General features: G+C 39.6%; 1 protein-coding gene across 3 annotated transcripts in view; it reads right to left on the bottom strand.

Annotated features, from left to right (window-relative positions):
- Window positions 1-18,548, bottom strand: part of LOC111862247 (nephrin) — a 601,827-nt gene that overhangs the window by 40,630 nt on the left and 542,649 nt on the right. For all 3 annotated transcript variants that reach the window (XM_023847459.2, XM_023847461.2, XM_033750600.1), the window contains exons 9-12: window positions 13,814-13,967; window positions 11,172-11,474; window positions 9,176-9,448; window positions 4,319-4,609 (exon numbers count right to left, since the gene is read on the bottom strand). In XM_023847459.2, the coding sequence (XP_023703227.1) occupies window positions 4,319-4,609; window positions 9,176-9,448; window positions 11,172-11,474; window positions 13,814-13,967 (1,021 nt within the window). The remainder of the gene's footprint in view (window positions 1-4,318; window positions 4,610-9,175; window positions 9,449-11,171; window positions 11,475-13,813; window positions 13,968-18,548) is intronic.

Below are 18,548 nucleotides of genomic sequence, written 5' to 3'. Positions count from 1 at the left end.
TAAGAGAATTCATGTCAACAACTGGGCTAAAGGTATCCTTGAAATCTATTTCCCCTTCCTTTTGTTGCCATCCTCTCACAATCAGTCTGGCTTTGTGTCTTCCATCATCCTTTATTTTGAAAACCCATTCACTGGTCAGAATTTTCTTGACCATTCCTTTCTCTCTGTTTACGTATATCCAAGTTTTGTTTTGGTAGAGCGAATCCTTTTCCTCTTTAATGGCTTTCTTCCACTTCTCGCTGTCTTCGCTCTCCATGCACTCGCCATATGTATAGGTGAGCATACGCTCCTTTTGACTCTCTGTGTGATAGTCTCGGTACATTTGAATGTTTCTTCTTGGTCTCAATGCATATCCATGTTTGTTTTGTCCATTGTTTTTCCTTCCATTATCCTTGTGGTCAGCATTTTCATTTTCTTCATTCTCTTCAGTATCTGTTGGTTCTTCTTCATTGTTGTCAGCTTCGGGTTCTTGCTGCATTTAGCTATCTTGCTGATCTGGAGTATTTGGCTTGTCTTCTGGATCCGTCACTCTTTCCACTTCCTTTTGTTTATTTGTTGTCACAGGTTTACTTGTGAATGTCACATCTCTGGAGACATAGGTCCTTTCAGTATTTGGATCCCATATTCTGTAGCCATTTGTGTTGTATCCAACGAATATTCCTTTCTTGCTACGACTGTCCGAGAATTTTAGTGTACACTTCTGAACCAAAAATCTTCAATCCAGCCAGATCTGGTCTTTTACCACACCAATTTTCCACTGGCATTCCATTCATTGTCACTGTTGGACTTCTGTTTAGCAGGTATGCAGAAGTGAGTACAGCTTCACCCCACATTCTCTTACTTAAACCTGAGTCAAAAATCAATGCTCTTGCCTTTTCCACAATGGTACGGTTCATCCTTTCAGCAGTGCTGTTTAGCTGTGGCGAATATGATGTAGTAAATTCCATTGCAATCCCCTTGTTCTTACACCATTCTCTCAAGGCGTTGTTCTTATATTCCCCTCCATTGTCGCATCTTATTCTTCTCACTCCTGTATTGAAGTGACACTCAGCTTCATTTACATATTCCTTCAAAAAGGTATACACTTCACTCTTATTTTCTAACAGGTATATCTTACAAAAATGCGTATAATCCTCCACACACGTAAGGAAATATTTCTTATCATCATAAGTGGTGGGATCAACTGGTCCACACATGTCACTATGAATTATCTCTAACGGCTTTCCAAGCCCTACTTCTTTCTGTATCAAATGGGAGTCTCACTTGTTTGGCCTGCATACAAACTGAACACTCATCATCAGTAATCTGTCAGACGACAGATCCACAGTCTCTTCCAAAACAGTCCCTCCACTTAATGCAATCTCCATGCAAAACTGGGCCCATAACCTGTTGATTTTCTTTGTGTCATGCTTACATATCACTTAACAGTCATATTGGATGAGAAGAAACTTTTTATTATAATACAAAATAAAAACAAAAACAAATGAATATAGGTCACTATTACCAACTTCAACATTTTTACATTACTAGATTCTCAACAATATCATCACTCACATTTGTATGGATATTTTTTCTGCAAACATTAATAATAATTACATGAATACATGATTGGGGTATTCTGCTCCTTGCTGAAGCTTCATGCAAAGACTGCTGGATTCAACCAGACAGTGTTATATGATACAGTCAAATCTCCAGTAACAATAGTTTGACCTTAGTGATGGGTTTTTCTTACATAGCAAGCATACCAAAACAACGAAGAATCATGCAACTTAAAGTGAATATTAAACATGTTACCAGCAGCATTACAGTCAAAAGCCACACCTGTTTCTCAGATCATGGTCACAAGGGGTGACACATATATTCTGAGCCGTGGAAGGTACTTGCAGCATGTTCTGTGAACACCCACTTACATTACATTTTTAGAGAAATTTGAGGTACAGTATTTTCTACATAATAACCTATAAGCCAAATAGGTAGGGTAATCAAAAACTGTAAGTTGTATTTATGGATATTATTTCAGAGTGCATTTTAGATTTAACTGATATAATGCCATGAATTAAAGCAGTGTTTTCTGTTATGTATGGTTATGAATTGATCACTTGGTATATGCATCTGATAACAGAAGTATCAGCAACTCAATAAAAGTAAATCAAACTTGATAGTCTGCTTTCATGCAGTCTTTGTCCAAGCTTCAAGAAATGGAAACATAATGGGAAGAACATGTCAATTTGCTCACCTACATGTTTCACTTCTAAATTTCTGAAGTATTTGTTCACAGTAGTTGTCAACCAAAGCCCACAACATAGGTTGCTGACAGAATTTCACATTGGCTAACATTGGCCTTGTAACCGTACAATGCAAAGGACCACACTGTTTTGTTTACTTGTGTCAGTACTTGTCACTACATACAAGCAAATGTAATACCCCACACCCCACTCAAACCAGAGGAACCTGAACCCAATTGGCACAAAGGGAAGTCAGCCCTCCCTCCTACTCGACCACGCTATGTAATTTGGAAATAGAAAGAGAGAAGCCAAGTTGACACAAAAAGAGGAAGGTATTTTGGGACGAGCTAGAAATTTCTAAAGAAGCAACAGCTTGAAAGTTTGCTTACGCAACTCCAAGAAGGTAAAGTTTATGACGGGTCACAATCCCCGGACTTAAACCAAACCAGCCCGACACTCTTCTTACTTTTATAAAGAGTCCTATGCTCTAATAAAAGAGAAATCTGTCCAAAAAGACGCTGGAGAGAACCTTTTGTCACTGAGAGAGATGGCCCTCTGACTGGTCATAACTCTCCGACTGTTAAACACTTCTTTTATAAAGGAGCTGCGAACTGTTTCAATAGTCGAGAAACGGACCACTTTTCAACACCCAATTGGTCACGGAAGTCAGATGTTTTAGGAATCCAAATATTACCCGCTATCTTGTAGTGAAGACCCTCGGAATACTCTTTAGCGAATTTCCCTTCATTCAAGTTCTAAATATCATACAATAACCTTTTTCTCTGGGGCATAACAAATGCGACAATTTTGGCCTCAAATTCGTCACAGACCTACCCTTCGAACACCATGAGATTGAACCCCCTCGATCCACCCCGTGTCAGAAAGATCATGAAAGCGCGAGAACCTAACTTTCACCATGAAACAGCTGACCATTGGAGGAATGATAAACTTGATCAAACCCCTCCCCCATTTTGTCTAAATCTAGCCAACCCGGGGATTTGGAGGATGGCAACGAGGCGTTCCAAAATTTTCACAGGACCTCTGAATCTTCAAAAACGGAGAGTTTGTTCTATTTTTGGAGAAGTCTCGCAACAACGGTTAAACTCGCCGGATGCAGAGCTAGCCCTCTTGATCAACTGTTAAGTGAAATTAATGTCAGAGTATTCGAAAGTTAAATCAGGAAAATTAATAATGAAAAAAGAAACGCGAGTGAGTGTGAACTGGTGACCCTATCAGACCCCACACATGCAGTGGTAGCGGTAACCTATACAAGTCCCCAAGTGCTCCATAATAGTGCTAATGGTGCATTGTTACGAGGCTTGCAGGAGCGTGTAACCAAGTAACAACAACCCGTTCATTTCGTAGAATCCGAGCTCTCCCTACCAAGAGTAGTAAAGTAACAATCTGAGTTGTATCTCAGTGACTCCCAGATTATAAAAACAATAAAGGAAGTGCTGCCAAGTGTTTGTGTTTCCAGTGTGTTCTTTTCTCCTCGTCGGAGTAAGGCCCGAGAACGACCTGAGCCAGAGTCTCACTCCCCCACGACTAGCCCGATTACCATCAGCTCCCCATCTCGTCCACCTCTTCTCTGTATCCATAGTTGCTGGCGCCCATTGACAATCCAGGTGAAGTCCCGGACCTGATGCCCCTTTTCCATAGTGAAGAGAAGTGGTGGAGCCAGAGAAGCGGTGGAGCTAGGTAAGCCCGACCTAGCTGCAAGCCCAACGACCACCGACGGCAGTGGCGAGAATGGCAAGAGAAAGGAAGGACGGTAAAAAAGTAGCGACCAACCTGTGGGGCTTGAAGCCTCACTGAGTGGGACGGTAAAAACCTAACAATAACCTTAATTGTACATGAGGCTTAGATAAAACTTTATTAACATACATATATTTAGGATGGACATAAAATATGAAGTTCATTCATACCTACAAAATTTACATAAAACATTTTTCAGTATGGTGTATATATAGTGAAGTGGAATGTATGACCCTCTGCAGTGTTTATCTGTACTACTAATGAGGTCTACATGTGTCCAATTTGTATCTATAATAAATGAATATGTGTACAAAGTTGCAAAATGGCTCTGTACTTACATTTCACCACTAGATACACTGGTCTGGTTGTTTCGCTGCCGATCCCATTGTTGACCACACAGTAGAAATTTCCATTGTCTTCTCTGGTTGGGGTCTGGACAACAAGATAGGAAGTGCCATTACGATATGTGCGTTCGGTACGCTGTTCCATGTCACTATCACTGAAGCCCTCCCGGCGCCAGCTGATGTGGCTCTCACTCAAAGGGTTGCCTTCTGCCACACAGTGCAGATGTGCATTCTCCCCTGGATTCACCATCACAAACTCTGGTGCATCCCTTATGACTGCAGCATCTGAACAGATAAACAATATACAGGTTATTGTTTAGACTACACAACAGTGAAATACAAGACACAATGAGAGAAACACAGAGTGTTTTTTAATGTTTAACACTTCAAAATTGTGTAAGTTCTTTGTTGCCGAATGAAAACTTTTAAACGATCATTCAACACACTTGGCAAATTTGTTTATTGAAACTGGCAATGCTCAACTGAAGAACAATATCTTATTTCATACAACTGATTAGAAGGTGCTTGTTATCAAAATAAAATGGTGAAACAGTTTGACAGTATAGAAAGCGTGTGATAAATATGTGAAGAGATATAAATACAGCAAGTATGTTCACACAGAAGTTGTTGGAGTAGCATAGGAGGCAATAACAAAATGTCCCAGAAAAGTGCGCTGTTTAGCACAACGGACTGGAGGATCAATCATCGCTGTACAGAGAATCTCTCATGATGATTTTTCATTCTTTCCATACAAAATTCAGCCTTGTCAGCCATTGCTGGAAGATGCAATAGTGAGATGGTAAGTTTTTTTAGGGAGTACGAAGTGATACTTGAGGACAATTCAAGTGTCTTGGTTTTCATTTGGTTCTCTGATGGACATTTCCACTTCAATGGTTATATTCACAAATAAAATGTCTGATTTTGGGCCTCAGAGAATCCAAGGTTTACCACTGCCAAGCTACTGCAGCCAGGGAAAATTACAGTATGGTGTGCATTATTAAGAATTCGCATATTCAGTTCCATGTTCATCAATGTTATAGCAACTTCTGATGTTTACCTCTGTCTGCTGAGAGACAAATTTGTCCCTTTCTTGATGGGATATGACATTCCAATGAATTCAATTTTGTTTCAACAGGACAGTGTCAGACCTCAAACTGGAAACATAGCACTTTGCATTCATCATAATATTTTCAAACTGAGAGTCCTGAATGCCTTGACTTGTCACCCATTTTATATTGTGGATGAATTTTTTGTATATACTAGTCAGTAAGATTAACTGTATTCTGGTTTCTATTCTTATGTCTTCACTTAGTTCTTTGTACTACTTATTTATCTAACATGACTTTTCCACATCCTAAAGTGTTGGATTTTATGGAAATAATAGATGTGTAATGAAAATGAAAAAAGAGCTTGTACTGATGCCTGAAACCTTTGAGAGTTCTATAATAAAATCTCTTGGTTCTGCGTTGTTTTTGTAAACCGGGGGAGTTTTTGTTGTATATATAGCTGATATGTTCTTTTTTTTTTATTGTTTTATATTATGAATGCCTTGACTTGTCACCCATTTTATACTGTGGATGAATATTTTGTATATACTAGTTGGTAAGATTAATTGTATTCTGGTTCTATTCTTATGTCTTGACTTAGTCCTTTGTACTACTTATTTATCTAATATGACATTTCCACATCCTAAAGTATTGGATTTTATGGAAATTATAGATGAGCAATGAAAATGAAAAAAGAGCTTGTGTAACCTTTGAGAGTTCTATACCGGGGGGAGGGGGGGGGTTGTATATATAGCTGATATGTTCTCTTTTTATTTTGTTTTATATTATGAATGTCTTGACTTGTTCCTGTGGGAATGGAATGTTTGTTTTTTATCTGTGACTCATTCTATATCCAATGGTTGTTTCCCAGCCTCTATCTGGATCTATTTTTGAATTTGAAATAAATTGAATTGAATACTGGTATCCTGCACTATTTGAGGAAGAATTTTCATGGCCATCAACCTCACCAGACTTATAACCTTACAATTATTTTCTGTGTGGGGGTACTTTAAGGAGGGAATAGGGTGTTCCAGAAAAATCCCCACATTATTCTGAAACTAAAAACTGCAATCCAATCAGACACTGAACCTATTACTATAGAAACTCTGACCAAGGTTCAGAACAATTTTATTCTTCATTTCCTTAAAGTTTATATTCTTCTTTGACATCACAAGGAATATGCTTTAATGCAATTAACAAATTTCCTAAGTATGTAGAACAATCTGTGAACGTTTCATAAAATTACATTCAATACCAAAGAAGTTATACTAATTTTAAAGTTTTAGATAATAAGAGAACAGCCTGAATAAGAAAGTGTAAGTTATTTAACTCATTATAAAGCAATGTTAATTTTGTTTATTTTGCTGTTTTAACACTCATTAACTCAGTATTTAAATGCTTCATTGGTTATCAAAACAAACAAAACAATTATTTTTGTAATGTCCCTAACCCAATTATATGTGCAATGGAAATTGAGTTTTTAAATATCTTCTTCTTCTTTTCTTCTTTATGTATTGGGTTCTTTGGTCTATTCAAATTCGGAATTAATTTCTGAAAGTATGACTCTTTTACACACTTGATAGGAGGGAGGATAAGCCCATCACAAGGCCTGTACCTATACAGGATAATACAAACACCAAAGAAATATACACATACGTCCATGCCAAGAGTCGGATTTGAACCCAAAATCCCACTGTTTGAGTGGTTGAAGATATTACATGCCTCAGACCATGGGCTACCGAGATCAGCAATTTTTAAATATGATCATTTAAATGAGATACTCAGAACTTACTGGAAGAAAAGTGAACAGAATGAAATTATGGCTAGGAAGTCTGGATGGAAGTGGATCTAAACAGAAACTGAGACAATACTGGAAGGGAGTATTCATACCATAGTGAAAGTAATAACATGGGATCAGGACATACCAGATATGTGAACAGCAATATGAAACGCCACTACACTGTTGGGCAGCCTAAGTGTAAGTATTATTTTTTTTATTTTATTGCTAGTGGGGTGGGACTAAGTTCCTTGTACTGCAGCCACTTCTGGCCTATTGTACCAGCCCCAGATGATAGGTGAGGGTGATTGTGGAGCAATTGGTGGAATGAAGATTGGCAGGGGAAACCAAAGTACTCGGACAAAACCTGCCCCAGCGCCACTTTGTCCACCACAAATCCCTCTTGCCCTAAGTGTAAGTACGTTCAAAGTAATCATTTTGATGGGAGCAGAAAACAAAGCTTGATTATGTTGTAAGATTTGAGGTTCTCACGGCGGTGACTATGAAGAAAGCTGTCTTCCGGGATGTGGCACCGTTTAGAAATTGTGTTAACCGACGTTTCGGAGGAATGTATCGCCTCCACCTTCAGGGTAGAAGACAGGAAAAAATCCACAAGCGAATCAGCAGAGCAGGTGCAACAGACTGAGTCCAGTCGAGAAAACACAGCTGTATAAGAGAAGGAGAGGAGTGTGGCTACAGCAGAGCGCTGTCCCGGCACAACATCAAAGCTGTGGGCCTGCCTCCAAAGAAATTACCTAGTTTCCTCCGGCCGGTCAAAGATAGCCTGGGACTAAGGACACTGGGTGTATACAGTATCCCATACGAGTGCGGCAAGGTCTATATTGGGCAGACAGGCCATTCTGTGGACACAAAGTTGAAGGAGCATCAGTGGCACATGTGTCTCAAACATCCAGACAAGTCAGCTGTGGCTGAACACAGCATCGATTTGGGACACCGCATTCAGCTTCAGAATACCTCCAGCCTCACTACCAAGACCCATTACATGGATCACATTATTAGGGAGGCCACTGAGATTGAACTCCATCCCGACAATATGAACAGAGGTGGGGTTTTGTCTCAGCAAGTCATGGAAGCCTCTCATCTTTTCCCTCAAGTAACCTCCGAAATATGGCAAATCCTATAGGCCACTCAGGTCCATCACAGCCCCCAAGCTACAGGGTTAATGCCCTCCATTTAACCTTCCCTTCTCTCCCCCTGACACATACTCTATAACTGCTCTAGCCTGCTACCTTCTGACCATTCCACCAGACCCTTCCCCTCCCCCATTCTACTTTCTTCCCTATGTAGCTCCACTCACTTCCCTCTTTCTCTTATACAGCTGTGTTTACTCGACTGGACTCAGTCTGTTGCACCTGCTCTGCTGGTTCGCTCGTGGATTTCTTCATCTTCTACCTTGAAAATGGAGGTGATATGTTCCTCCAAAACATCGGTTAACACAATTTCTACATGGTGCCACATCCCAGAAGATGGCTTTCTTCTTGATTATGTTGCTTTTAATTTAAAGGGGTAATGTTAAACTAGGAGGCATGCGGTAGCGTAGTTGGTTGAGGCATTATGCTACAAGCTGGAAGGTAGCAGGATCGAATCCCAATGAGGTGGATTTTTCAATTTACCTAATCCTTCCAGCCACACTATGGCCCCTGGGGTCAACTCAGGCTCTAACAGAAATGAGTACCAGAAATATTCTTGGGGGTAAAAGACGGCCAGCATGTAAGGCTGACAAACATACCGCCATCTATGAGCCATTTGTCTAGAAAATGTGGGAATCTCAACGTCTCACAACCCTATGGGCCTCCACAGTCTGTTACAGGAATACCTTTACTTTATGTTACTTACTTTAATTTTAAATTAGTGTGAGAAGTTAAAATGTAAACTCATAAATACAGTGTAGGATTTGAAGTTCTCACAGTAGTGGAGATAGAATTCTTCATAAATACTGACTCACTCCCAATACAGTGTTAAATCCTTGGTACTAGGGCCAGTAACATTTAAAGGAAATGCACTTACACTGCACGGTGAGGTTGAACTTGACAGAAGTGGAGCCTTCACTGTTTACTGCTTCACACATGTACACACCCGAGTCCTCCTTTCGCAGTTTTGTGATGTTCAGGACTGGACCATCAACCAACACTCGTAAGTCCTGTCCAGCATCTATTCCATCCTTGGTCCATGTGTACACAATATTACTAGGGTTCCCTGTAGCCTGAAGAGACAGAACCATTGGCTGCCCCTCAATGCCAGTCTGTTGTTCCGTTGGAACATCAGAAAATATTGGCTTGTCTGAAACCAGCAACCAAGACACTGAGGTACTACAGATGATGGAAAAAGAAACCTTGGAACCGTTATTATAATAGAGGCATAAATATTTATGAATTGTTTGCAAACAGAGAATGGATAAAACAAACTAAATGTCAAGGAAGGTGATGGAGGACGAGAAGCTCCACCAGAAAACCAATACATTATTGATTTGGGGAATTCTGCAGAAGTTTAATCCATATGTGCTTCTAATTATGATGAAAACAGTATAGAATTTGTATTACTGCTTTAACCCATTCAGATCCATAAATATAAATATATGCTCTCTTATTACTGGCTGCAACCATAAGCATACTTTTATGTAAACATAAAGGACTGCTTGAAATGATTTTGCTACCACCTGTGAGATATTTTACAATACTATACTGTTCAGTAAATTGTGTATGTTGCTGGTGACATCTAAAGACCAGTGTGGGGCTCTTAATGTAGTTTTGTCATTACTCCGATGACAACCCACTTCTTCGGAACAGTTTGTTGGTCCTGAAAAGGACCGTGGTTGATGAGATGCTTGACTGGTGAGGTACCGCAGCGCGCGCCGGTAGGGAGAGAGGTTAGTTACGGTGAATGGCTGGTGAAAGGCTAGTCGTTGAGCGCGGTCGCTGGAGCGGAGAGGCGGTAGCTACGCCAGTTGCCCAGTGTGTCAGGTATGACTACCGGTGAGTCCGTGTGGCCTAGTTGCCCACTGAGTCGGGTGCGACCGGCAGACAGCCGTGGCAGTCATGCCTGGCGCAGCGAAGCGCTGATGCCTCCGTAGACCGAGCGCTGGCGACGAAGCCTGCTGGCTGATATTGCTTGGTGTGGCTAGCTCGTAGACTGATGATGAACTGAATGCTTGGCGTTGGAGCTGCCCCTTTTTATACACTGCTTGGTGGGGCGGAGTGAAACTTGAAAGTGAGGAGGAAGAATTGATTGGCTAGCGTGCGTAATGGTGTAGCTGCGGGCTAGCAGGAGGCGCTGTATAAATGCAAACGTTTGAAGCAATCTGATTGGTTAGCGTGCGTGATGGTGAAAAGTAATGTGAAGAGTGCACGTTGCAGAAAATGCGTGATAATGTGGGATGTTCCCACACCAGAGACAGCACTCTTTTGTAATACACAGACAAAGAGTATTGTTAATAATAATCATCATTTTTCATAGGGCAGTTCTCTAGGACAAGCTGATGAAACATGAGAAGGATGCAGATAAGTCAGTAGTTACAGCATATATACACCACTAATTGGGAAACATGTCAAACACATCTTTTCAGTGAATCATTATGGTGGAATGTGTTTGGTATGATCACCTGCAGTTACTGAAGAAATTGAAATTAAACAGAAGATTATTTAACTCAGCTTAGAAGCATTTCTTCTGTTCTGTATTGCAGTATCCTCCGGGCATGCAAAGGCTCAAGTTTAAATGCATATTGTAACATCACACTACAAACAATGACGCTGAACCGCACCTAATGTTATAATGAAAAGTCCTTGCTTCATGTTCAGGAGCCCCCTTGCCTAATTCTGGCTAGCAAACCAGCTATCCTGGCTGAGGTTTCATACATTTTTCTGGGCAAATACTTAGCAAATGCTTTAAAATATGTCACAACTGTCTCCTTCCATATTGTTACAAGTTCACTGACTACAATCAACTTGTTATTTCCCACAGCATACTGACACAATGTTGGTATGCTAGAAATGACTACAAGACTTACACAGGACCTCCAGTGTGATGGCATCATGCACACTTCTCTGCAGTGCCTCATTGGTGGCCTGACAGGTGTAGACAATGCCATTGAGCTCTGGTGTGATGTCCAGGGACAGCATAATACTAGACACTTTGCCCCCATGAAGCCCTGGTTTGGTTACATTTGTGACTCCTTGAACAGGTATACCCTCCCGCCACCAGCTGAGTCGAGCCTCAGGGTTGCTTGAGCTGGAGTCACAGGTCAGTGTTGCTATTGTCCCAGTCTTCAGCTCTGGGGGATCTTTCCGTATGACAACATGGTCTGGAGGAACTAGAAAACAAGAGAAACTTAAGATCTGAAAATCTATAACAATGGTATGTTAATACAATTGTTGTGTTTCTGGACATTATACACTGTCCTGTATTTTTATTTAAAATACAGTATTTTGAAGAATGGATTCAGTCTCCATCATCAGGTAAAAGCACACTCAGGTGGCCCCAATCAACTGAACATGTCCCTGTCTCCAGGCAACAGCACCAATACAAGATAGGATATATAAACCAAGTGCAGCTTAAACCATCTGCAAGAGTTAAGACAAATATTAAAAACATCAAAAACTGCACATACATATGAGGCCTAGCACATATGTCCAGGCTAGTATCGTTAAAATCAAAGTAATATCAGAATAGAAATCATCAATAATGAGACACATTCTCTGTATGGTATCAATATAAAAACACAACTTCCACACATGATCTACGATGTACACTTGGCAGAGTGGTTGTTTTCTGACTTCTGCTGTAATAATGGGAGTCCATGTGGGAGAGATGTCCAAGCTGGGTTGACTGATCAAATGATCTACCAGAGACATGTGGGCAGATTCCTTGTATTTCTTGTAGGTGGTGTTTGGTTCAATCTACAAGAACTTTGCTTCTTTCAAAGACTTTCGTGGCTTTCTTTGTATGCATGTTGGTCTAAGTTTGATTTTTCAAGCACACTTTGTGTCAGATTACTTCTAAAGATCTGCTTGTGCCATAGCCACATCTGATACAGTACGCATACTGCTTTTTCTACCAGGAATCTCTAACCAGTCTAGTTTTCATCAGTGTTCCTTAAGATGTATGTTTAGTTTGAAAATTGTCCTGACACTGAAATGGTTTTCAATGCTTCTAAATTTCTTAGAGATATCCGTAATAAATTGGATAATGACAGTGTCCTGGCATATTTACTCTCAAGGATGGCTTCATCATGGAGTCAACAAATTCTTGTGGGTATGCATTAAGTATCAGATCATATCTTATGTTCTTAATTTCCTTGTTGACTCCTTCTGATCCTGACATATGACCTTGTCTCTATTAATACAACTATGAATGACTCCCCTTTTCACGTGATGTGTGGTGGTTGGATTTGAAGTTGGTTTCCAGCACATTTTCGTGGCCAATTCAGTGCCCTTCTTCAAGACCATGATGTCCAAGAATATAAGAATATCATTAAACTCAACTTCCACTGTGAAATTGATCGTAGGTTAAACGATGTTGAGGTGGTGAACAAATTGCTGCATTCTTGCTGGTCAATGTGGCCAAACCACGAGTGTCATCAACAATATCTTATCGTGGTTGGTGCTACTGCCCAGAGAGAAGACCTACCTCTATCATTTGGGCCAAACTGAGTAAGCTTTTACCAGATGACAAAGGCAGAATCCAATCCCTGAAACATTGTGTTTCACATAAAAACAGGAAAATGGATAATGTCCAGAAACACAATAATTGAAGATAAACTTACATTTCACTACATTCTATATGTGCTATAAATTGAGACCCATTGCTCCTTTTTCTCCACCCTCTTATGAGGGTCAGTTAAAAATGTGAAATTGGTTCTCTAGTCTCAAAATAGTGTCTAATCTCCAAGGGTGTTATGAATCATATTTATTAGAAATTGATTCAATAAAATTACTGGTTAAATGGAAGGGTTAACTAAGTGAAAAGCCTATCCCTGAACTTCTAAATAAATAAGATAAAGCGTTTTAGAATGTGCTGCTTGTTCTTTAGTTGTGACCGTAAACTTCTCAGAAGAATTTCCAGCATTAATGGTGTTTCTTTATAAGTTTTCTCTAATGCAAAAATTTAGGACTCTCAGCTAGTTGAGTGGCTATCTGTCTGCTGCCAAGTTATCTTTCATACTTTTATAAACTGTGGTTGGCAGATGGCAACTTTGAATTTTAGGAGCTCTTACTGCCACTTTAAAGAAATTCCCAAGCTGAAAGTTTGCAGACTCTAAGTGTAATAGCGAACTACCTTAACATGCAACCCTGGCAGATTTTGTTCAAATCCTCCAATGTGCCTCAGTGTTCACGAGAATATAATTTTAAGAAATGCTATCCTCTATGTAGAAATCTTCTTCTGGCTACCATAATGCTCATAAATCAAATGCAAATGTTGTTCTTTTTAAGTATCCTTTGCTTTGTTCCTGCTGAACTTGCTGAAATAATTTCTTTTCTTGTGATACCTAACATATCAGCTTTCTATAAGCCCAGCAGCTATAAAGGAGAAAATTCCAACTTGTAAAATCTAGTACTGAACAAAAATCCAGTTTCCTTCATTCCCACTGTCTAGTGCAAAAGATACAATTGCTATATTGGAGGAAAATCGAAGCGCAACCATTATACTTACAGTAGACATTAAGGGTGACTGTCTCAAAGAGCGGAATCTCAGTTGCTGAGTTTGATGCCTCACACTTGTACCGTGCCTCATTGTCTGTCACATTCACCAGTATGTTCACCTCTGCTGACACCGATCTGTCATTTACTTTAGTTACTGAGTTGATCTGTAGGCACAAATATTGAAAGAGTCACCTCAGCAAACCCAATCAATTCCTCACCTACCCAACATTTTATTAATATAAGAAGTTCATCATTCTGCACTGTATGCTAAGCCCACTCCTTTCCTTCATACTGAATTTTCAAAAATTTCAAATTTCTGTCATATTTGCCTGCTGTAAAAGATAATATTTTACAGCAAGTAAAATAATGTTTGTATATATATTTGTGTGTGTGCGCATGTGTGCGTTTGTGGTAAGGGGGAGTGAACACACGTGTTAACTTAGGTTTTGGAAAATAAATCAGATGATAATAGCTTATGAACTACATTTGCACACCGATATAAGATGTGAGGAATTGCACAGGCAGGACAAAGTGGTCCTGTCAACAAAACCTCAGTTGAATCAATGGCCCAGGATGACAACTTCCAGGAGGTAAAGAGATGCAAAGGACATATCTCTAATTGTATCTCAGAGACAGTCAACAAATCAACTAAATCAGTCACAACACCTGCAGCTGTCAAACTGCAGTGTTAATTCGCAAACACTTACCACCTCAGGACTACTGACATGGACATGAAGACTACTGCAGCACAGAATGCAGTACCGGAGAGGGAGACTCCCAGAAAACCAGGCAGGCCACCACCAATAGTGATGATTGTACTACAAATATCATCTGACTCAAAAGTAACTTAAAATACCATGTAAAAGGTGAGTACAAGTTCTGAAGTAGATAAGATGGAACCCATATCATAAGAAAAATTCCAAAAAGCCTATCAAGGCAGTAAGTCATTATTGTCCCCCAGACATGACAGGGGGAAGAAATAGGCTTCTATGTCATCAACATGAGGCAAATTACGTCCATTCAAACAGCACCCAATGGACAAACCCCTGTAGTTACCCTCCTTGTATTCATTGTCATTTTACAAAGAAACTGGAATTGAGGGTAGTCTGAAGTGCATTTGAAGGTAGTTGTATGGATAGAGGAATTTCTTTTAGGACGCTCACTGAGAGTTAGAGTAGACAGGCACCTATTTGAAGAAGTCTAAGTGACGGGAGTGCTGCAAGGGAGCATTTTAGGACCGCTACAATTCCTAGTTTATGTTAACGATATTTGGAGTGGCATTGACTCAAATATATGGCTATTCACAGAAAATTGCATAATATACAAGAAAATACTGGTTAGTAGTGACAATAGCAAGTTGCAGATGGATGTAAATAAATTAGTAGAAAATGAGATGAAGATAAATACAAATAAGAGTAAAGCGGTAATACAAGTATTCATGAGAGCCGGGGTGAAGGATCAACTGACATATTATTTTGGGGATCAATTATTTCCGGAAGCATATAGCTTTAAGTACCTGCGAATAATCATACATAGCAATCTAGCTGGGCAGATCATGTAAACTTTACACTGTGAAAAGCAGGGAAGGCCCTCCATTTAATATTGAGAATACTCAAACAGGGAAAAAATAATATGAAACGTCTAGCTTATATATCATTAGTGAGACTGATACATGAATATAGTGTGGTATGTTGGGACCCATACAGAGAATTGCAGGTAAGTGCTTTAAATCAGGTACAAAGAAGTGTGGCTAAATTTGCAAATCCTACAGATGAATCTGGCTGGGAAACTCTGGCACAGCATAGACTGATAGTCTATCTGTGCGCCCTTTACAAGGCATACACCAGGAGACCGCCTTGGAAAGCGATAGAGAATAGCCTGCTTAAACCATGCTACCTGAGAAGGAGTGAGTTGGAAAGTTAGGAGTAGGAAACAAAGAACAGATGATGACAAATATTGCTGTGTAAATAATACCATAAAAGATTGGAACAGTTTACCTGCAGGCAAACTGGCTTCTTTCCCCTGTAAAACAAACACTTTTAGAAAGAGGATCAGGGAAGTAGTTACAAGTAAAGAGGCCCTAGAAGGAGTTTGAATGGAAACAAGTGAAGTGATGTGAACTGTCCTTGATCGAGTGCAGTGAAACAAACATAAACATGTGCTCTTCTATGACTTTATAGTTTTGGATTTGCACTGTGTGTACCTTGTTTATTGTATGTACTTTGGTTTGTATTGTTTCCTTTACATATAGTCCTTCCTTGTCTGTATCAGCGTAAGATCTACTGCCACTGGGTGAACACCCAATTGCAGTAAAATAATAATAATAATAATAATTGAAATGCAAGCTGAATACCCTTAACCTAATATCGCCAAGGTAGAATTATGCACAGTTCAGACTGGCCTTACACAGTGTTACAACTGACAAATCTTTGGCCATGTGTGGGCCAAGTGCAAGCAATCCCCCCTGGTGCCTGTGGTGCGGTGGTGACCACCTATGTACAGAATATTGAGAATCTAGTAATGTAAAAAAGTTCAAGTTGGTGATAGTGATCTATATTCATTTGTTTTTTTTTGTATTATAATAAAAAGTTTCTTCTCATCCAATATGGCTGTTAAGTGATATGTAAGCATGACACAAAGAAAATCAACAGGTTATGGGCCGAGTTTTGCTCAAAAACTAAAAAAAAAGGAAAGGAAGAAAAAGGAGAAGACAGAAGAAGAATAACGAAAAAATGGCAACCACAGAGTCAGAAGAGGTAACTCATCTGCCAAAACTGAAGGACACTGACTCATTTCCACTGTGGGATTTTGAAATCAGGATTCTGATGCATGCAAAAAACTGATAAATATCGCTGATGGCAGAGACCTGTTAAGTGACCAAGGAAGAGACGAAGAAAATATAAGGAAATGGAAGATGTGAGGTGCAAAGTGCCAATACTACATAGTGAGAACGATAGAGAAACACGTCAAGACCCACGCTGTGACATGCACAACCACAAAAGAAATGTACAACACCTTGAAGCAAATTTATCAGAGATACACCTCTCAACAGAAGTGCCTTCTGCTAAAAGACTTCTACAACTTCAAGTATGACAAAACTAAGGATATGAAGACGAACGTAAGTCACGTGCAAAACACTGTCTTCAAGCTTCGTCAACTGAACCAAAACGTTGATGAAAACATGATCATGACAAAAATAACGATTCTACCAGAAGACTGCAAACACTTCAGCACCGCCTAGGACTCAACGGCGACCATGGACAGAACCCTTGACAACCTGGTGACCAGACTGATGTTGGAAGAAGTGAAGTGCAAGAAAAGGAAAGCGTAGCTTTCAAGACAGTAACTAAAGCCAAAAGTAAAACCCCTTTCAAGTGATTCAATTGTAATCAAATAACTCATGCCCAGATCAACTGCCCCAACAAAGGTAAGAGAAATTGCTCTATCTGTAAAAGGAATAATCACTTTGTAAAGGACTGTTACTTTAGAAATAAGGACAGTGATACGAAAAAACAATGTACAGTATGCAAGAAAGGGAACCATGCTGAAAAGAACTGTTATTTTAAAGATAGGAATGAAAGAAGCAAGATCAATTTTCTAGCTGAAGCAGGAGAAACCCACTTGAGTGATGCAAGTAAAAAAGACAAAATGTATGTAGCGGATAGTGGTAGCACATGTCATATGACAAATGTGAAGACTGATTTGATACATACTATGCAGTATACTCAGTGTATAAAGATAGCAAAGAAAAATCAAAGTATGACTGCAAAAGAAATAGGCAATTTGGAATTTAAAGGGTGTAGTTTGAAAACCGTTTCATATGTTCCAGAACTCAGCAAAAACGTGCTGGCAGTGCAGTGTATTACAGAAAATGATGGAGAACTGTTGTTTACAAAAGAGAAAGTCCAGATATTCAAGGACAAAAATGTTGTAATCGAAGGGAAAAAGGATGAAAATGGATTGTTTGTAAAAAACTTTAGCGCGAGGAATGTAGCTATGAAGACTTAGCAAGATAAAAGTGTAGAGAGGCATAGAAAGCTAGGTCACATAAGTTATGCGAATCTTAGGAAACTACAAGAGATATGCCAAGGGATACCAGAAAGTGTGAGCAAATATAAAATGTTGATATATGTTCAGTTTGTATGCAGGCCAAACAAGTGAGACTCCCATTTGATACACAAAGAAGTAGGGCTGGAAAGCCATTAGAGATAATTCATAGTGACATGTGTGGACCAGTTGATCCCACCACTTATGACGATAAGAAATATTTCCTTACGTGTGTGGAAGATTATACGCATTTTTGTAAGATATACCTGTTAGAAAATAAGAGAGAAGTGTATACCTTTTTGAAAGAATATGTAAATGAAGCTGAGTGTCACTTCAATACAAGAGTGAAAAGAATAAGATGCGACAATGGAGGGGAATATAAGAACAACGCCTTGAGAGAATGGTGTAAGAACAAGGGGATTGCAATGGAATTTACTACATCATATTCACCACAGCTAAACGGCACTGCTGAAAGGATGAACCGTACCATTGTGGAAAAGGCAAGAGCATTGATTTTTGACTCAGGTTTAAGTAAGAGAATGTGGGGTGAAGCTGTACTCACTTCTGCATACCTGCTAAACAGAAGTCCAACAGTGACAGTGAATGGAATGCCAGTGGAAAATTGGTGTGGTAAAAGACCAGATCTGGCTGGATTGAAGATTTTTGGTTCAGAAGTGTACACTAAAATTCTCGGACAG

Source organism: Cryptotermes secundus, unplaced genomic scaffold (genome assembly GCF_002891405.2).
Source record: "Cryptotermes secundus unplaced genomic scaffold, Csec_1.0 scaffold3, whole genome shotgun sequence".
Taxonomy (NCBI): domain Eukaryota; kingdom Metazoa; phylum Arthropoda; class Insecta; order Blattodea; family Kalotermitidae; genus Cryptotermes; species Cryptotermes secundus.
This window is presented reverse-complemented; position numbering and strand designations above follow the sequence as displayed.